Source organism: Lepisma saccharinum, chromosome 14 (genome assembly GCF_977018435.1).
Source record: "Lepisma saccharinum chromosome 14, izLepSacc3.1, whole genome shotgun sequence".
Classification (NCBI taxonomy): domain Eukaryota; kingdom Metazoa; phylum Arthropoda; class Insecta; order Zygentoma; family Lepismatidae; genus Lepisma; species Lepisma saccharinum.
In genome coordinates this window covers 23,097,798-23,120,401 of record NC_139242.1, presented here as the reverse complement: position 1 = coordinate 23,120,401, position 22,604 = coordinate 23,097,798, and the positions used below count along the sequence as shown (strand labels likewise).

At 37.3% G+C, this 22,604-nt stretch overlaps 1 protein-coding gene across 1 annotated transcript in view; it reads right to left on the bottom strand.

Moving 5' to 3' along the window:
- Window positions 1-8,131: 8,131 nt before the first annotated feature.
- Window positions 8,132-22,604, bottom strand: part of LOC145998726 (paired box protein Pax-7-like) — a 135,375-nt gene continuing 120,902 nt past the window's right edge. Inside the window, exons 6-7 of the mRNA XM_083135241.1 lie at window positions 19,686-19,846; window positions 8,132-11,812 (exon numbers count right to left, since the gene is read on the bottom strand). Coding sequence (XP_082991367.1) covers window positions 11,585-11,812; window positions 19,686-19,846 — 389 coding nt within the window. The 3' untranslated portion in view covers window positions 8,132-11,584. The remainder of the gene's footprint in view (window positions 11,813-19,685; window positions 19,847-22,604) is intronic.

Genomic DNA, 22,604 nt, shown 5'->3' with positions numbered 1-22,604 from the left:
AATGTACTCTGTGCGACAGAAGAGCGGTACTGGCCCTCAGGGCAAGCTAATAACTGCCCTCTGTGTACCACTTCGCACTGGGTTATTGGGCCCCTGAAGAGTTTAACGTTTACAAGAAAAATAAACTACATTGTCACAGTATAGCGAAAAATTGAGAATGACTTGTAACATGCGTTAGATGTGAATTAAGTGAGAATCCTTTTGTTTGAATATGAAAAATCTTGGGGGCTCTTGGAAATATTTGGTGGGAAGCTCCATTCTATAATAACTAATAACACGAATGGCAAAAGTTGAACAACTGACTGTTACTGAATCATAATTCTAATTATGCCATTTACACACTATAAGCCTGCACTGCGACAAACAATGTATAGATGTATGAGATGAGATCTCACTCCACTCCCTTATTGATGACCATCTGCTAGCAAGTAATTTCATTTAGCATTTCCGAGGGAACGTACATGTGAAGTCGCTCGCCGCATATGCTTATCATCGCAGTCATTGTATTACTAAACTCTACCCATAACCCACTCGATCAATTCCTAGAATTTTAAAAATAATAATGATGAAAACGGAGTCGTCAAGATATTTGTGATGCCGTTAGCTCGTACGTTACAACGAACATGTTCTAACTTTACCGACAGAAAAAAAATCGGATTCTTGCAGTCAGTGTTCATTACAAAGAGTTTGAATTGCGTCATTGTTGTCTTACATATGTTTCGTAAATGTTTTTTTTATAATCAACATTTTCTGTTGAATTACTAGAATTAATCAAAATTCAGCATCACTGCTTGCGGGGGCAGCCAGTTGAAAGTGGGATCGAAACCACAGGTATCGAACCCGGGATTCCTTGACTACAAGGCGAAAACTTATTCATTGCACCATCGAGAAGGCAATTATAAATATCTGATACATGAATGGGGAAATCGCATTATTTTCTTCCACATCACCACATCTCTGTCGTCCAATCAGAACGTGCTATTGGATGACGTGATCATTTCCTCCGCCTTGAATTATTTCATTGGTTTCCAATGTGGAGGAGAAATTATGTTCGATACCAGAGATATGTAATTATCATTACGGCTGATACGATGTACTCATTATTTAGGTATTAAACCTGAACTCACTGCCATGAAAATAGGTGGCTGCGCAGAATTGCGCTGGTGCTACATATGTAGGGTTACCAGATCGCTGTAAGGGAAATGTAGGACATAATGTCCCAATATGTAGGACGCAAAACACTCGCAACAAATAAAACACATTTCTAAAACGAGTTAGAAAGTAATTTAAAATTGGCACTCTTCAGTTTTTAAAAATATGTTTTCTTAATGAATTCTTAAATGCAAAATTTCCAAACTTGTAATCAAAACTAAACAATACACTTCTAAAACTTTCAGGTTTAGTCAAAATATATTTCTGAGACTGATGAACAGTCAAATTCTTTGAAAAATATATTGAACCAGTACCAAAAGTTGTACAGACTTTATGAAAAAATTATTTCTCTCATGAGTCCGTTGTGATGATTGTAATGAAAGTACTCTCAACATTTGCATCATGACTCAGCAATTACCGTAACTTGAAATAATTCCAGAAGTTTCATCTGGGGTAGTTTTTAGTTCAATAACTTTGTTCTCTACACCTCCTTCTTTACAATCAAAATATTGAATAACAATGGGAAACAACTTGTTCCATCAGTAAAAACCCCAAGGAAAGAAATTTCGCTCATGCACCGAACAGTTACATCATCAGAATGTGGGCCCAAATCTTATTCATAAATTGCTTCCGTTTTTGTTATAGCAGGACAAACTTGTATTTTCTTTTTGTGCAATGACTGAACAAAAACAAATTTCACTATTGAGTCTGGAAGTGTAGGGCAAAAAGCTGTTTCTATAGTAAGATAATCTGTGTAGAAAGACTAAGCTTAGGTGTAACTCTACTACAAATAATAAATAATAATATACTTATTTTATAACTTGCATGATTTTCTTTGTTCAACTGAAACACGTTTCCCAATTCATATTATGTGACGCTCAAAATGTAGGACATTTATGATATTTTTGAAATTCCTCCCGGACGCCGGACATAAGGCTAAAATGTAGAACATGTCCGGGAAAAACCGGACGTCTGATAACCCTATACATATGGGAAAAGCAAAGCGAGACGGGGACAAAAGTCGCTGGTTCCCAAATACTTTCAGTTCGTATCATTACGAAGACCAACTCTACAACGAGATCTTTCATTCTCTTAAACCTCCGAACACACGGGGTTGTGCTCCGACGTGGCAACAGCGCAAACTTCTGCCACTCGCCTAATTTTATGGACGTGTGTTTAGTTGTAAACATAGACAAATTCAGTTTGTTTACCCTTTCTTATTTTAGTATTAAGCCCGCTTTAGACGAAAGCATTTTGCTTGGCATTTTTCTTAATATTTATGCCATGACCAAAAGGCTACCGTGTAAGGTGAGAAATCTTATGGCATTTCAGATGCCATGGCATATTTCATGGCATTTCTCAAGGATAGGATCCGTCTTATTTCCGTAGCATAGCTAACCAATCAGAAGCGACCTCTCGAGCTCAGTTGTAATGGCGGCCGCGTGAGATGTAAACAACGTATCACTTCACATTTTTAAAACACGATAATTATTCAACCGAGAGGAATTACGCTTCGTATTAATTGGTTTTAGGTAGAGGAGCATGGCACTGATTAAATATATACTTTACAACGTTTACTGTACACTTATGGAATAATATTTTAGTCTTTTCAATTGTGAACACCGTGCACTCGCCATATATTGTGTAATTCGATGTGCATATCGTGCTGTATGTATGTATGTATGTATCTCAATCAATGAGTACAAAAAAATATTAAGACAAGTGTTTACAACATAAATTATAAGATTTAATGTTATACTTAGCAATATATCACTGAATATGAATAAAAATTACATGTTTTTTTTTTGTTTTTTGTTTTTGTTCTGTATTGTTTTTGGTGAAGCGCTTCTAAATTGCTAATTGGGTGTTATATGATTCTATAGTATAGTTTAGTAATTTATATATTACATTATATTTGTGTATGTGTTCTATCTGTGCTATGTCTCACTGTACTATATTATGTGTTTCTCTTGTTTTTGTTTTTTTATTGGCTACCTTCTGTAAAAGGAGATAATTTCTCTGTTGAAGGAAATAAATAAATAAATAAATCAACAACGCTGGAATAAATCGTTGGGTGTTTACACCCAGCCTAAATTCACAGAAAATGTTACCCTCCCCCCCAAGACCGAGGGGGGATACAAACACGTTGAAAACCAATTTGTTGATCACGATCACAGAGAAGAAAACGATAAATGTGGACAACAGATTAATTGAACACTCAAAAGGCCAAATTTGATCCAAGAATCGAAGCTATGACTTCCGTTTTTAGAATGCCCTCCATTGGCCAAGTAACAAGATTATCTCGGCATTTGTCTACAGTTTCTGAGGACAAATATAGTGAGCAAATTTAATAAACATTAAGAGCTGAAACTTTTCAAGTTGACACTACCAACAACTATCAACTATTCTGCGTCAATACTCGCAAAAACATATCACTGTTTACCAACTCTTAAACAAGGATACAAAAACCTATGCTGATCGATTTCTTTAACGTCATTCATCTGGACGATATGACAGAAGAAAACAGAACGCAGGAAAGCCCTAGAAAGTGGTAAGCGGCGTTCATCAAATGTATCATCCCACCATCCATCGGGAGTGACTGAAAGAGGCCACGTTTAACCTCAGAGTGTCGAGCCACGAAATTTTAGCCCACGACGTCCCAAATGTGAATCATTGATACATCAACCACTAATTCAGAAAGAACACATGCTGACCACACGTTATCCCATTACCGGTTGAAGAACTCCACTCCTCTAGATAGGATTGTGGGAGGGAGACTGGCAGTCGGGAGATAGGCCCAGGCCCTTCGAGGGCTGTTGCGCCATGGGTTATTATATATATAATAAATAAAATAAACCTTGGGCGTCTTTTCTGCGGATGTTTAAGGATTTCTCTGCTTTTTAAATAAACCTTTTCTACTTTATTGTATAAATGTAATTTATATTTTAGTTATACAAACTTGAACGGTACAGAACTGTTCTAGTGAAGTCAGAATATATTTCGTTAATAAATTTTAGAGTACAAGGAAAAGTAATAAACTAAAGTAAAACAAGAAATATGAATAATTATAATGATTCATGTTTTATGAGGAATACGAACCTGAGACCTTGTACTGTGCCAGTCTGCCAGAACGCCCACCGAAAATCCATTTACAAAACACACTCAAATTTTCAATTACTGTGAATTATTATAGTTTCCGCTTAACACCTCCCACCCGCCACACTCCTCGCCCGTCGATGCCCTCAAAAACAAGGAAACATTACTAAGGTAAACAATACATTTTTCCCCGTTTAAATTATTGAAATGCCTTACTTCATTGGAAATTATTTTGCCTGTTTCTAAGAATTAACCTCCACCATTTCCATGATATCGACGAATATGTTTGATTTCAATAGCCATTTGTAATTTCACAGCAGCTTGGTAAGTAAGTCTCTGGCAATGCTCAAAGTTCGTGATGCGAATTGCAATTCGCAAGCCGACCTTCCGTGGCGGAGTGGTCAGCACATCGCGCTACGACGCCAGGGGTCCTGGGTTCGAATCCTGGTCTGGCATGGATGTTTGTGAGTGTTCATTCATCAATTTCATCATATCATTTACTCGTAAATTAGCCAAAAGTGGCACAAAAAGCGAAATAGAATAAAGCAAATGAAGCAATTCGTGAAACTTAAAATTATTGTTTTAAAATTTACCTGCATGAGTTTATAACAATTATAATTTATTTTCAATATCCATACTCGCTTACATGTGTGCCAAGATAAATATTAGTTTCTGCTAGCAGTGTCTTTGTCTTCTTTCTTTTTGACTTGTCTACATTATCTGAAGGATCAAGCAACAATTTTAAATGTCGATGTTAAGTGTAAATCTGCTCATTTTGGTGATATAGTGTTTTAAATCATAAAACCTTCGCCATGCAAGGCTTTGGGTGCGCGACAACTATTTGTAATGTTGTTGAGGAAGTTTGCTCCCTTCATTTTTGTCGAAACGTATTGGAAATTCAAGATAGGCTATTAGGCTAAAACATCGAAGATCTTAGGAATTACTATAACAATACATGCAAACAGTGCTTGCATTATAATATCTTGACGACTCCTTACTTTTCCCCAATACAGAAGTTAGACGAAACGAAAAATAAAATACCTCGCACTTCGGCCGCTATCGGCATTCTCCGAACCGTTGCTGCCATCTGTTGAGTGTTCTTTCGGAAGGGCACGTGCTCTGATTCCCAGCTTTCCCCCTTGCTTTTTACGGCTTCTTGCGTCGAGCTAGATGGAACACGGGAGCAGAGGGAGTTCACTGCGACAGAAGTGCCCTGGGCTCTCGCTGCCCAACCGGTGAGCTTCTCTTGTCAACAGTCGTGGAAAATTGGGAAATTTTAAGCATTGTGAAGACTTTATGGACGAAAATAGCTGCTTTGTAAAATAAGTATCTTGAAATATAGTGTTTTATTTTGCAGAAAAGAAAATTAATTGAAAATTTCCCGTTTTCGGTTGGGGGTTCGTGCTCTCCGTGAACCCCCTTCAGGCGACGCCTCTGGTACAATGTAATCTCAACAGCTAACCGAAATGTTCCATGAAATGCTCTCGTGTAAAGTGCTACCTGCTATAAAATTTTTGGGAGTAAGCATTTATGCTAGCAAAAATGTTAAAGGAAATGCTTTCGTCTAAAGCCGGTTTAATAGAAGTCCATTGCATATTTGCATAATGTAGACAGTCAGATTGGAAATAAAATCGGCAAATCCTTATTTTGTTATCAGAATCCGCTATCCAATCAATATTTTCATGTGATTTGATTGTTTACAAACTAAGACTCATGATATACTGAAAGAAAATTACTTTCACACAAGCCCGTAGCCAGAATTTTATTTCGGCGGCTCATCCCTAACAAGCAGTTACCATCTCAAGGCGAAAATGTGAAAAGGCGGGGACGGGGGGGGGGGACGTACAAGATACTTAATTCTGCTAATGAAATACAATTATTTACCATTACACATTATTTGAATTAGATATTTGTAGAATTTTGGGGGGGTGCAGGCCCGTAGCTAGAATTGATCTCCAGGGGGGGCTCACGGGTTATCAGAGGGGGCTTTCTAAACCAAGTGCATTTTTCAAAAGTTTAACAGTGTTAAATGAAAGCAAATTATTTGTGTGGGGGGAGGGGTCGTTAAGTTAATATAAAATTTAGAAATATCACACAAATAGTACATTTTTCTATAGGTATCTTCTAAAACATCTCTTGAAGTGTTAATTGCTATTGACATCATCCCTTATTACATACTACACACTACTTTTGATGATACAGATATTTATATCATACAAAAAATGCACAATATTCAATCATAGTGCCAACCGTACATTCCACCCCCAGCTGAAGGAATAACTTAGGAATTGTTGACCTTTGATGCTGATATGGTAGAAATGTGGATGATGACGTCAAAGTCACAGATTTCTGTCTAAACGGGAGACCGCGACAAGGGCAGCAAAGTTACGGATAAATAAGCTCTTCTGTGAAAGAACATTCTATAGTGTATAGAATCTTCTAAATACTTGCCGCTACTTCGACTTCAGCTCATAAACAAGATGAAGTTTATGTTCTGTGAATTTATCCTTCACCAAGTTGTGAGGAAAATAATATCTCCTGTCTACATTTTCACTCTTCACTGCAAACAAATTATACAAAATAGTTTTACCTAATGTCAAGGGGGAGCTCAGCCTGGCTACGGCCCTACTATGCAAGAACTTCTGAACTCTATACAACCTACTAAATACAAGGTGTCTACAAATAATTGAAGTAGTTTCACGATGTTACTGTACGTGTATTATTGAACACATTGTGAATCAACTTTACAGTTTTGTAAAGAAACTCAGCAAGTTTTGTGATACATTACAAGTGTTTGATATGCCCCCTCTTCGTAATCCTGCAGACGTAAACTTTATAATCAAGTTCTTCCCAAATGCGATGAAGCGTGTATTATCAATTCGATAAAGAGCACTGATGATACGAGTCCCCAGTTCTGCTAGATCACTTGGTAATGGAGGCACAAACACTAGATCCTTCACATAACTTCCCACACAAAAAAGTCACCGTGAGGCAATGACAGCAGTTGTTGATCATCATTTCCACAACGACCGACCCATCGGTTTGGTACTCTTGTGGTTAAGATTTTGTGGACATCGTGATGGAACTGGGGCGGAGCACCATACAACTGGTGGGTACAGCTCTTACTATCTGTCTCGAACTGTGGCATGAGCCAATTTTCTAACATGTCAAGATACCCGTATTCTGTAATGGTTGTTCGCTGGAGAAAAAGCGGCCGTAAACTCTAAATTTTGAGATTGCACAAAAAGCATTGAGTTCCGGTAAGTCACGAATCTTTTTAATGGCGCCACGGCGAATAGAAAACTCCCATAACTTGTAATATGTGTTCCAAAACTGCAAAGTTATTTCGTGATACGTTCAATAATACATGTACAGTAACATCATGAAACCGCTATCAATCCTTTGTAGACACCCTGTACTTTCCGCTACTTAGACTTCAGTTCATAAACAAGATGAAGGAATGTGATAGCTGATCTTCGTTATGTGAATTTGTCCTTTCATCAAGTTATGACCACATAATATCCGCTGTCTACATTTTCACTTGTCACTACAAACAAATTATAAAAGTTTTACCTAACGACCGGGTGCTAACGACAATGCAATGGGGGCTGACGATGATGCCAGGGGGCTGAGCCCCACCGTGGCCCCTGCCTGGCTACGGGCCTGAGGGGGTGACTTCAATCCTCCAGAGCTCCTCCCCTGGCTACGTGCCTGCTTTCATATGTGGAAAATCACAGCACGGTTTATTAGGTACAGTTTTTCGTCTTTTCTGAAAATTTCACTGCTGTGGATTTAGGAGAGAGGTCTTAGTTCTAGGAGCCTTATTGCACTGTACAAATATGATATCATAGGAAATTAAAAGTCTTCAAAGTTACTACAAAATATGCTTTATTTTCCGAAATAATGACAAATAAGTTGCATGAATGAATTAAGAACCAGTACAAATACTGATCACCGGGTGCTCGAATGTGCTTCTTATTAATATTTTCATTACAAGGCAAAAATGGCATAACTTACTTTTACAATAAAGGCATTCTTCACAAAAATATTAATTACCGTGCATAGGAATATCTTACACACTAATAATAATCCTTAGTCGAGGAACAAAATAATATACTCTTTTTAAGGCACCTAGTTGATGAATTCAAGACACACAGACTTCAGCATATATTGTCGGTTATTCGATTTTATAATACTGTTGAATGTTTATTAGTACAGAGATCTTTTTTTTAATGGGTAGAGTTGTTCATATGAACCCGGTGTAAAAAATAACATTAACAAGAAATGTAAGGCAAGCGAAAGGCACAATATTGAAACAAACTTGTTTTTTTAAAAAAACTAAGTACATTAATATTTTAACCATACCTATCATCATACATCTATGTACAGATCAATTTCTAATGTAGAATAGAGCATTTGTTTCATTTAAGACTTTATAGTTTGCCCACACTGATAAAAAATTCTAGTTAGTGTTTAAGCATAGTCAGTGCACCAAATAATACTTGCCACAGTAACAAGTGAGTGGTAACTGGTAAGGCACCATTATTATTGCTTGTCACAAAATTTGTACCGAATGGTTATTACTTCTTTGCTCTTGATATTAGCAATAAATTTATTATGCGCCACCTAACGTGGTTTGTTTCACATATTTTTTCAAAACTTGTCTTCCGTCTTAGGCGATTGTTGGTTTTATAAACTGTAGTTCTTTTTACACTATGTATAAACGCACTTTTTTCTGTAAATAGTACAAAGAACTTTCAAACAAGAACTCATTTACCAATCATACAGAAATTTCTACAGGAATAGATACTAACGCTAGTAACACTACTAACAAATATAACAATAAAAAAGATCATGCACACTACTATTCACTTTGGCCTTAGTCCATATTAATAACACTGCATGTACCATTTCTTTGTTATTAGAAACAAGGAACAGACATCCTTAATACTGATAATGTCATGCATTTACAAAACGAAATTGTATTAGATAATTAAATTGGTGGGAAGGTTATTTTTGTGCTCAATTGCTGTAGTTTATTGTTAAACAATAACGTAATTTCAACATGCAATTATTTACTTCTCTTTCGAGTCAAACTATCTTAGAACACAAACACTGGTAACATAAGATTAATTGGACCTTCGTATTAGCTGGTCCAAGTTTACACGATATGGCAACACTTGTAAGGAAGAAGGATTTAAAATGCTTAATTAAGTTTTGAAACAAAATTTAGCTGCTGTAATTGGGATGGGATAAAAATTAAACACATTTTCAAAATCATACATACAAAATGCAATTAGCAATTGAAATTCAAAAGTCCTGCCCTAAACAACCACGTTCAATATCTCATCGCTGTAACTACAGTTATTTTATCTGCGTTGCGTAACTGAAGTACTAATACATTTAATGAGGTAACCTTTTTATGTAACTAATTAAATAGGAAGAAACAACATGTTGCTTCAAACTGAATTACCACGTATTACTGCATATAGGCGTAACAAAACAATATAAGCAATGTTGATGTGCTGAATATACTAGCTCTTTTTGAAGGACTATTCGTAATCTTTCCGAATATAGATTTTGGACTTTATATTAGGTGGGGTTTGAAGAAGTAAAAGTTTAATACACTATATGTGTTAATACTCAAATTCAGTGTAGAGTTACATTTGACAATTCACATGTATTACAAGTTATAGTATTTGCCGATCAATTCATAATCAATCTGAATATTATTCCGTGATAAAGGAATATTGCTCTTTTTTTTTAAATATAAACTTGCGAAGATTTGTATTGATATCCTTAATATGTCGAACTTTACACAACATTTTATTTGAAAGCATGCGTATTGCATTCTTGAGATTATCACTAATTATTGTGAAAGGCCCAGAGGCCATTAATTGTCATTTGATGATAATAGAATATGAGGAATAGTTAAATGTTAGAAACAAAAAATATAGCTTGTCTTCTTTTTCAGAGACATTTCACACGCTCTTCCAACGTTATTTATATTTATAAAGAAAGCTGAGTTTACTTTACCTGTGAGGTTTTTTTTTTAAAAAAAATGTTCAAATTCTGTCGAAGTTCGTAATTCACAGCCTGGTGATATAGCATATTTTTAGTTTATTTTGCTTAGTGTTCTGCAGGCATGATCGACTCTTGTTTGTACAATTTGAGTCGAAATATGCCAGTGGCAAAGAGTTGAAAAGTTCTCTTCACTGTATCGAATTTCGTGTTACGACTTAAAATATAGTTTGTTATATTCTTTCCAAGTGTTGCAATATCATAAGCAAGGACAAAGTGAGTTTATGTATAGCTGCAGATGTTGGTTTATAAAGCTTCCAACATTTTGGTGTTTTAAATGATTTTGAATATTGAAAATGCGGCTCAAATAGTTCGTACCAACATCATAATTTCTCAGCAACCACAAGATCATCGAAATCCTTTCTTGTCTTAATGTGAGTATAGTACTTCAAAGAACAAAACTTGCGAAGCATCAACAACAAGTAATGGCCCATATTAGTGTGACGTCACTGAACAAGATTGAGTCCAAACAAATCCGTCACTTAATTTTTTCCTATGCGATAGCATCGGATTTTCCATCGCAAGGGGTAACTTCTAAAATTGTGACAGCAGTCATGAAACAAAATTATGATGTGTATCGTACATCAATGTAAAGATGAGATTTCGGAGAATACGTCTCTATACATTTGTTATGTCTCAATCTTCATGACATAAACAGAAATACAATTGTCAATAGTGGAACTTCATAAATAAGTACTTGTATATTTGAACTTCTAGCAAGATGGATTTACATTTTAACAGAAATATTTACAGAGGATAAGGTAGGGGTAGGAAATCGAATGAAGCGAATGTTCCTAGCTGGCGTCCGATCCGGAACCGCAGCCAATAGGCGGCGCAGCTGCAATCACGTGAGGCTGCTAGACTCCCATCAGCCATCATGGCAGCGTCGCTGCAGTTGAGCTTTGGAAACGGAATGGCTCGATTTTCTTTAAAAATACATGATTTTCTTACTCCAATTGCTCTTTACCTTTTCCTCTGTAAGGTATGTGTAATGTATAGACGTATTCTCAGAAATCTTATCTATACATTGATGTACGATACACATCACAATTTTGTTTCATAACTGCTGTTACAATTTTAAAAGTTTACCCCTTGCGATGGATGACACCATGTGATAGGTTTGTTTGGACTCTATCTTGTTCAGTTGTCTGCTGGTCACGTCACCACCAATATGGTCCGTTGTGGCAACATTGCTTTCAACACTCGAAGCACTTTTCGATAGTCTTGATATCGATAACAGGAAAACGGGGTCGCTTCAGTAACTGGCGTAGATTCCATAGCTCGGGAAGTGTTGTGGTCGACTGGGCGAAGAGAAACTATGATGGCTGTAGGTAACTGCGGACAGGGTGTTGTTGGCACATCTCAACATGTCGTCGGTGCTGGATGCGGTGGCGGCCGCCATCGGCTGGGTGGTGTAGTTGTTCACGTTGGTGGAATTTTGTGATCCTGGGGACGACAGTGAGGTTGTGGTGACGCCTGGCATCTGAAATAATAAAATATGAACATTAACAAATGTACAGGTGTTTTGCTTGAATTTGAGAGGAGGGGGAGTATCAGAGTTTTTTAATCAGAATTTGGATTGTACTTATATAAATACAGTGGACACTCTGTAATTCGAACTTGGATATTTCGAATTACTCTATAATTCGAACAAAAGTTTATTCCCCTTAAAAACATATTTAATGTCATAATATTTTTGTTAATTTGAATTTTGGTTAATTCGAACTTTTTCGTGTCTCCTTCTAATTCGAATTAAAAAGAGTCCACTATGCATATTTATTTAAATATACCTATATTACACAGACAGAAACAATCAAGTATTAAAGCAGGTCTCCCTGACGGCGCAGTGAAAACCACGTTGTTGCCAGCTCGGGCTGCAAGTCGCAGACTTCAGGAGAACATGTCACGGCCCGGTATAATTGACCCAGAGCCACGTATTAGGGGGCATGCCCCACACTTGTTTGCAACTTTTGTTCTTACGCTATGCCTTGTCTACCAAGAAAAAGCAATCAGTGTTCCTCCCAAGTTTTGACACCCAATCGTCGCTACTGATTGTAGATGTAACAAATTTATTAAAATATCTTCATCAGTAATTAAGTTGTGAGAATTATTTAGGTGTATCATGAAACTAAGCGCGGTGCTTCATTCTAAAATATAATAATTCTAAAATAAAACATAATAAGAGGCAAATTATTGGGTGGGCTCGAGCCCCACAAGCTCATGTAAGTCGGTGCCACTGTTGTTGGGTTTTAGCAACAAATCTGTGTAACAATATAAGGATTATCTTATTCACTCTCTCCTGTAGCCGAGAATTGTTCCTCTGCAAACCATTCTCCAAATAGCAACCGGAAAAGGTATATTATGTCAACACCTTACTCCAGCCATTTTAGCACAACGGGTTTCGACCACGGCACTAAGCTGCGAAATCACAACGGTGCATGCATAATGGCCCAGACATCCACAATCCCATTGTCTTAAAGGTGAGCAATTGACGCGGGAAACAGAATAAAAACAAAAAAAAACAGACCAAGGCTTAAGAACTTAATTGCCGAATTCGCAGGACGCGATTCGACAACGAAGTATATTTAGAAATGGCAATTCCATGCCATCGCGGCGATTAAGCACAGCATGCAAGAAACTGCGGCCACCTGATTGGCTCCCAGGACATAAGGGCGGCAACGGCGAAGGCTAAGTGTTAGCAGTCGAAACGTACCGTTTGGCACGTCCGAGCAGCGTTTGACGGCTCATTACAACACCACAGTTTGCATTCCTTGCGTAGATTTCGACAACGCTTTCCCTGCACTCCGCTGTCACTTGCCGTCAGAGATTTGAATTGAATTGTTGTTTTAAGTCCACTTTATGCAGATAGGCAAATCGGGACGGGACCTGCTGTGAAATCCGAGCCATTGTAAAATGTACCTCCACCAGATATTGAACCCGGAACCCCTTATCACAGCCAGAGCCGGCCTGAGGCCCTGTGCCAGATAAAAATGATTGATTCTGTACAATTTATTAGGAGTTTGTAGGACACTTAGTCCAATTTAGCAACTAATCTGATGTATCATGATGACTTTTGGATAGTTTTAACATACTTAAAAAAGTATCTGGTGAAATCATATCCTAAAGAAGTACTGCCTACAGAAAATCGTATTCGAATATTTCAATCTAAAATAGTTAATATTCACTGCTCATTAAACTTTAGAATAAAAACATGTGAAACAATTTAAATTCACTTCAGCGTTAACATTCAATGAATAGTATACAAAACAGAATTTATGTTATTGGATATGATTAAAAATTGCCACTTTCACATATAAAATAATAATTTGATTTTGAACAGAACCAGCTTTGTAATTAAATACGTATAATGAACGTTGTACCAGTGGCACATCGGAAACGAAGGAAGACACCAATCTACCATTAGCCTCGCATAATTCTCAGATTTAGGCTTCATGTTCTGCTCATTGCTCTTAGATAATAATTCGAAATAGGTATACAAATATAAATTAAATATAATAATGTTTATATTGTGGCTACATAGGACACCTGTACTTCATACTAAGGAACAAAAATATTATTTCCTCAGACCTGTCAAAAAATGTAGTTATATGCGCCGCGAATATTGTATGACTCGGGCCCCGCGCCCAGCTATAGGGCCGGACCAAGTTTTAGGATAGTGTTCAGTTCACTTCTCATTGCTTCACGAAACTACAAGTCCTACCGTGGATTCATTGCTGTAAAAGGGCCTTTTATTAATATATTGTTTGGATCAAGGTTTAGGGTAGTGTTCAGGCCACTTCTGATTGCCAAATGAGAGAGTAATTAATACATTAATTTGGATCAAGCTTTAGGGCAGTGTTTAGTCCACTTCTGATTGCCGAATGAAAGAGTAATAGAGCCTTTTATGAATACATTCATTTCGATCAAGCTTTAGGGCAATGTTCAGTCCACTTCTGATTTCCAAATGAAAGAGTAATATAACCTTGTGTGAGTACATTAATTTGGATCAAGTTTTAGGGTAGTGTTCAGTTCAATTTCTGACTGCCACAAATAGGTCCTTGTGCGGATTCATAACTTGGTTCCGTTTTGGACAGTGTTCATTCACTTCTGATTGCCGTAGAAAGCGATAAAACAATAAACTGCAAGAGATCACGAAAGTTCTGCAAATTTAAATATTTTGCAGACACGTCAGTGTCAAACAATAAATATATTGCTTTTCACTGATGTTCTGTTGCAATTACTGCCCCTTGTTGCTATTGGCTTACACATCTCCAACGCTGATACTAGTAAATAGCAATAACTTTTTTTATTGCATCCAATCGGCAACCATAACTCTCTGTGTGATTGAAGATATAAAATACGAGTTACAGCCACAAGCTTTGAGATTGCCACGTAAAAGTGCCTTTTCGAAATCTGTAATTCTTAACCATCGGAAATGGCATGCTACGAAATTTTATTCTTTATTATATTTAGTCAAACTGTATTGGAGGATCGCCAAATAATTTATTTTCAACTTTTAGTGCTTTTTGGAATAATTGTGATAAAATGATTGTGTATTTAGCTGCCTTACTTTCCAATTTTTGCAATTACATTGATATTTTTTGTCTTGTTAATTTTCGAGTGCTTTCCTCTTACACAAGTTGTTGGTCAAATCCTGTTATTCAGTCGATTTATTCAAATAACTGTATAATGGTTTTGCGAACAGATTTAAAACTCTCACTTCCATACAATTTGCATATTATTTTTAAAGAAAATTGTTTTATCTAACCGATAACCGACAGTTTTCCTGCAATTTCTAAGTGGTCAAGTTGCAGATCCAACATACCGTATTTTACCGCTCAATCGTCGCAGATTTTGCAAAAAGGTGAGGTGCGGCCATTATGTGAAACTTGAGTTTGAGTTTGGTTTGAATTGTTGTTTTAAGTCCACTTTATGCACAGTAAGGCTAATCGGGACTGGACCTACAGTTTAAAGTGGGATCCGAACCACTTGTGCCTCCACCGGGTATCGAACCCGGGACCCCTTGATTACAAGGCCATGACGCTACCACTGCGACATAGGGGAGGTCCTTATGTGAAACTTTAAACAAAATTGTGCCGGTGTTACTGGTACATTTATTACATAGGTAAACTGTCGTTGGTGCAAGATGTACCGAATACTCGTAAATATGCGTTAAAATTGGATAGCCCAAATCGACGCATGTCGTGATAGTTTAGCGAACATTTTTCCAGTCTGAAATAAAAGGGTAACATCTTAGTTATTATTGATTTGTGATTTGTGAATATCATTCTTCAGAAAATTTACTGCACTGTTCCGAAGTAGGGACTTCTGTCTCCAAAGATTCTACACCGCTACCATTGGTTTCGTTATCTGACGCGTCGATGCGATGGTTACGCAATGAAGTGTTAAAAAACAACTTTTGGACTGGTAAAAACAGGGTGCGACGATTTGCATCTGTTACGCATGTACTTGTAAATCCTGCGTTTTCCTACTTTTCCCTTCGCAAATATGTCATAGTTTGCCTACTGGTATTGACAAAATCGTCGTCGTCTTGGCCTTCCTACAGGTCTCTTACCATCAGGTTTCCCAACAATAATCCTGTAAACTCCTCTTTCCTCTCCCATTCGTGACACATGGCCTGTCCACCTAAGTCTTCTTGATTTAATTAATCTAATAATATCTGGACATGAATACAAATTATGTAGTTCTAAATAATGTAACCTTCTCCACTCACCTGTCTCCTCATCCCTTTTAGGTCCACAGATTTTCCTAAGGATCTTATTTTCAAATACTCTCAATTTATGTCCCTCTTTCAATGTAAGGGACCAAGATTCACACCCATGTAATACTACAGGCAAATTACTGTTTTGTATATTTTAACTTTTAGTTTCTTAGATATTAAACGAGAAAACAAAAGTTTATGAAGAGAGAAGTAACATGCATTTCCTGAATTAAGCCTACTTTTTATTTTCTCTTTAATATAATTTTCATTTGTTAATATTGCTCCTAAGTATTTGAATTTGGAAACTGGTTCAAACGAGCTGTTATCAATAATTAGATTTTGATTATTACCTAACACTTGGTTTCGGCCTGTAAGCATATATTTAGTTTTCTCTTTGTTAACTTCCAAACCTATGTCTTTAGCAGTTTTGAAAAATATTTTAGCATTATTCTTAATTGTATTTATATCATCCCCTAATAAGTCTACATCATCTGCATATGGTAACAACTGAGTCATACCATTTAATCTTAGTCCTTCGTTAGTTTCTTTTACCTTCCTAACAGCATATTCTAAGGCAAAATTAAAGAGCAATGGAGATAATGCATCTCCTTGTAAATTTGTCAGACACATTAATACATTGACAAAATTACAGAAAAGACAATAGTAGTGAAGAAAATACGCTTTCAATAAACTGAGAAGTGGTTTCCGATATTAGTTTGGTATTTGAAAATTGAATAATTTGAAAAATAGAAGTCGCTTTGAATGTGGGGCAAGAGGGTGGAACGGCAAAATCTGAAAAGAAGTATCACTGTTGTTGAAATTATTGTTGAGCCTCCCCAGTGGCGTTAGTGGTAACGTCGTCGCCTTGTAATCAAGGAGCCGGGTTCAATACTCGGTGAAGGTAGAGTCGCGATTAGCCTAACTGTGCACAATGTAGACTTAAAACACAATTCAAATTGAAATTGTTGTCAAGAGGCACAAGAACACCCATGCCCACGTACAGCATACGCCACGGAGTGGTGCGTAAGCCTCCTTACAGTAAGTACTTTAACCGTGTGAGCGACAACTGTATTCTGTCCAACCTTCCATTGAAATCTTTCGTTTCACCCCAATAACCACGGTGGCTGTGGGGCTGGACCGCAATTTGCATCCACAACTTGGGATGTTCGTTCACCGCCCATGCAGGACATGGAAGCAGGATTGCGGGGAGGTAGAAGAGCCACAGATGAAACACCCATTTCCTGTGTTTCGGTGCCTGGTCAATGGATTGCCTTGTCACGGGCCGTGGATCGACAAATGGAAGAGGAGATTATGGTGACGAAGCAGTGCGGTGGTTTTTTACGTCACGCCCTCGAATAAAGATCACGTACAGCATATGTAAATGGGGCTATTACTGGGGTTAATTACTTTTCCGTTTTTTTTCTTCCCCACAGGAACTTCTCCTACTATTTTCCTCTCCTTTATTTGCCTTTTCCCATTCACGAATTCTCTTTATTTGCTGGTTCGCTTCAGTTGTTAATGAATAGGGAGGGAAGACCATAATCCTGTATTGTGCCTATGCTAAAGTTACCATCCCGACATTCAGCCTTCTACCAGACGATAATCGAGAACGAGACAGGCTCCAGTCATTTTTGTCTCAGTTTTGACTTCAATACTTGTAAAAGGATGATCACGATTTTTTCCACAACCAAATTACTTTTATTTCCTGACTTGTACACATTTCTTTTTCTGTACTCAACTATTTACAAATCGCTTCACGAATTTACTTTTCTAATGCTATTTTCAATATTATTCTCTGGTTGTAATGTTACCAAAATAGTTACAGAACGCGGTCCTGTCTGTATAATATAATAAAAGTAATACCGTCAATGTGTATTCCGCTGGGAGAATTCGACTTGATCTTTGGTACTGTATGAATCATTTGCATCATAGGCGTAAACTTGGCGGGAGCAAAGGGAGCACTTGTCCCCAATATTTTCAAGTTTATTAATCTACTGGTTCCTGAGTAGGGATGGACGATATTGGAAATTTGATAACGCGATATATAGTCAAGAAAATATCGTCACGGACGATACGATATTTTTTCCGTATCGTGATATCGGCGATGTACCATCTCCACGATGTATATCGCCAAATATGGTGACGATATATCGCTGACACGATTTATATCGCTAATATATCGTGACAATACATCGTTTAGTTGAAATTGCCTGGACGATATTTTTTCAATATCGCGATATCGCCCATCACTATTCCTGAAGAGAAAAGTAATGAATAGTAATATTTGTGATTTCGCATATATCACAGATCTTTAGCAAAATATCCTGGGTGGCTTTTTTTTAGATGGAAAACTTATTGAGTCTCCCCTCCCCAAACTGAGAGTTAAGCCTCAAGTTCGATTCTGGCTCCACAAAATTAGACCTCAAATGACGTCCATGATTTGCATATTATATTCTAAAAAGAACGGTGATCGATAAAGAGTTTGTATTCAGCATTCCTCCACATTTGAGCGACTACAGGGTGGCTCAATAAGTCACTTAACACCCCCAGTACAACGCCACTGCGGCATGGAACGTGAAAATGGCGATCACCAATCGTTATCAGGCCAAGGGGGAACCACATTGACGTCACCCGCATGGTCGGCAGCCATCTTGAATTCAACTTCAGAAATTTAAATGGGAAGGGGGTCGTGCGACATATCAAAATGGGCTAGAATTTCACCAGGAAAACAACTGTGACATTTGTTTTCACCTAACTTTAATTGTTGCAGAGTTAACAATACCACAAAGTTATAACACATGCTCAATATGACGTCCCTCTTGCGCAACACACACGTGTCTTCGTCTCTCCCATGACCTTACCACATTCTGAAGAACCTCAGGAGTTATTGCAGTACAGGCATCCACAATGCGTGTGCGCATGTGGGCCAAATCCCTGATTTTCGTAGCATACACCATGGCTTTCAGGTGTCCCCAACAATTAAAGTTAGGTGAAAACAAATGTCACAGTTGTTTTCCTGGTGAAATTCTAGCCCATTTTGATATGTCGCACGACCCCCTTCCCATTTAAATTTCTGAAGTTGAATTCAAGATGGCGGACATCAAGATGGCTGCCGACCATGCGGGTGACGTCAATGTGGTTCCCCCTTGGCCTGATAACGATTGGTCATCGCCATTTTCACGTTCCATGCCGCAGTGGCGTTGTACTGGGGGTGTTAAGTGACTTATTGAGCCACCCTGTATATTTTTGTTTTCTAAATTGAAAACCACTGTGGCGGAGTGGTTAGCACAGCTCGCTACGACGTCAGGGATCCCGGGATCGAATCCAAGTATCTTTGTAAGTGTTCCTTCATCAGTTTCATCATATCATCACTCATCCTCATCGTCGCGATTAGCCAAAAGTGGCAGAAAAGCGACGTAAAACAACCTAATTGAATCAGTTAATCATTGTTTGAATTTTCCATCGTTCTTTCCTCCAAAAATCTATCATTCTGGCTCTTGCAGCATTCAATCACGACAGACGGTCGATCTGGAGCTGATTTGCAACATTTTTGCACATTTTGAAAAATGGCACAGGCTAACTAACTATTCCATGGGATTAACATAAAGAGAACTTACTATGCAGAAAGACTTACCTGTGACGAAATGAACGGAGTGCTAGGATAGGTGCTAGAGATAGAGTTGCTTAGCGACGAATAGGACGATCCAGAGACGTTCCGAGAATCTGGAGGGATTGCTTGGACGGCGGACATCGCTGACGTCACTGGCGACGAGTACAAGGCGGAATGATCCGGAACTGAAAAGAGAAAGGGAACTAGGATTTATTAATCTGCATAATATGTGTGCTACACAAAAGTAGAAAAATAGTAGCAACAACTATTAGAATTCTTGAATCTGTAATACCAAAAATTATATAATTATGCAATAATGCCAATCCAAGAAATGTGGATGTTGTTGTTAAGAAGATGTAACATGTTAAATTAATTCGCCTGTCAAAAGTTAACTGGGCTCTTACCGCTAAATAATAAACCGTACTGTTTCAAATGGATCGCGTTAATAACACGTTACTTTCCGTTAAGTATTATGGCCCACAAAAGATTTCGCACACATATCATGTTTTGAAAGAGGAATGCAAGCACAAAATGTTTCAGGATTTGTAAATGCTGAAAGAAATATGTCTCCTATGTTTCAGGATTTGTACGAGCCGGACGAAATACGTTTCTAGAAACGGAACAAACAAATATTTCTAGAAATATGTTTCAGGATGTGAGTGGGCTGAAACAAATATGTCTAGAAACAGAATATGTTTCAGGATTTGTGTGAGCTGCAACAAATATTTATAGTAACGGAATATGTTTCAGGATTTGTGTGAGCTGAAACAAATATTTCTAGTAACAGAATATGTTCAGGATTTGTGTGAGCTGAAACAAATATTTCTAGTAACAGAATATGTTTCAGGATTTGTGTGAGCTGAAACAAATATTTCTAGAAACAGTCTAACGGTCTAAGACCGTCAATTCCCGCTGCCATTCAACCATCGTAAACAAAATTGACCGTTTTTAAGGTATTAAAGTTTATTGCAAAGTTGACCTAAATAGTGTAAATGGAATGGTTCCGTTTTTAAAAAATATATTTGTGCTGAACTTTATGCAAAATGAAATATTCATATTTTTAACCCGGGAGAACGCGCACGGCGACATCTTACGTGAGGAGGCGCGCGCGGTCAAAATGACCGCGTTTGAATATTTAGGTCTATTGGGTTTGTTTCATCATAATTCAAAATTAATTTTCTTGTATTTTGTTGTTTCCTTCTTTCTTTTGTATGTATATATTTTATTTTTCAATACTATAAATAAAAGTGTTGAGAGTTTTCAAAAGTTTGATACACTGTTTAAAGAAAATGTTTTCTTCTCTATTTTTGTAAGAATATAATAGGCAAAAGAAACACGATTTTACAAAAGATTAATAGGTAATTGTTCTTGTTCATCTTTTTATTGTAAGAATACAATATAATTATGAAACAAACATAATTCTACATAGGTTTGATTCAAAGGTTTTATAGAGGACAAAATTATGATACTAAAAGGGATTTACAATTGTAGTATATTTTCGGCGTATAATATTCCAGTTTTTTTTATCAATTTCATATATTTTTCTTCACTTCCACTTCATCGCCATCAAGATTCCATTTGCATATTCCACACATTAAAAAACTATGTGTTCACAGCAGACGTAGAGTGAAAAGTGGATGCATTTTCTTTCCTTTTCTGATTTACATTCTTCATCGTCAAAAAGGTGTCATTTTACTCATTCAAATTGCCTTCCAAGCTCTTTATCACTTTGTTCCTCCTCCTCGAAGCCTATGAATACGATCCTCTTCTTCCGGGTTCATAATTATAGGGGGAAATCCAATAAAGATCTATTGTCAAAAGCACCGCAGATGAAACTGAACTGTGCTTTTTAAATGGTACTAGAAGGCCACTGTTAATTTTTTTGGCTGGCCAGAGCGTCTCCCATATGTCCAGGATAGATAAGGTTGGGGAAAAAAGAATAACCAACACGTATGCGTAAAAGGGCAAGCAAAGGAAGAAATTTGCGGTCAAATCCCCGGCACACGCGTTCTCCCGGATTAAGTAATAATAATAAGGTCTCGTCTTTTTTTAAAATAATAACCGGTAGGAGTGTTAAATTTTAACGATAGAATGTTGTAAATATTACGGTACCTTCTACGGTGCACAGAATATATATGAGCACACATGTGTACTCGTACAGTCATGGACGTCCGCAGGATTTTTTCCAGGGAGGGGCAAGGAAGGTATTTTTTTTCCAGGGGGGCAAACAAGGCACATTTTCCCCAATAATAGTAGTGTTCCCTCAAAAACATTGCTAAAATTGGAATTTATCATAGTCATACAATAATTAATAAATATTGTTGTGGCTGAAATGAAATTATGTCAAAAATATATAATTTTTGGTTGACTTTCATTTTCCAGGGGGTGCCATGGTCCGCCCTTACCCCCCTTCCGGACGCCCACGCGTACAGTCACAGACACTTCTGACTTATAACTACATCAGTGATATTCAATGGTATCGTTACAACGCAGAAATGTCTGTGACTACAAATATCGAGATAAATTATGCAAAGAAATTCACCATGGAAATGTCCCTTTAAAAGGTCAGCATCGATTGACCTATCTGTACATAAAACAGACTCCTTTCCCTGAAAAAATGTATAATTTTGAAATCTAATCTTGCATCGCACTTGCGGAATTACTTTCGGAATGAATGATTTCACTAAGATATAAAAACGAATGATATTTCATTTTTATGTGCTTGCGTCATTGTTCTTCACAACTTTAGACATATTTTTTAAAGTAGATTAATTTTGCACGGTTGCATCCTAAAACCGGAATTGATAAAAACTACGTTACGTGCAAAAAGAAGGAAAAATTATTACGTTTTGCAGCTGTAGGAATGCATGCAATTGCATATTTTTAAAGTCCAGGACTTTTTCGCAATTCTTGAGAACCAATTAAGTTGGGAAGTGAACTGAC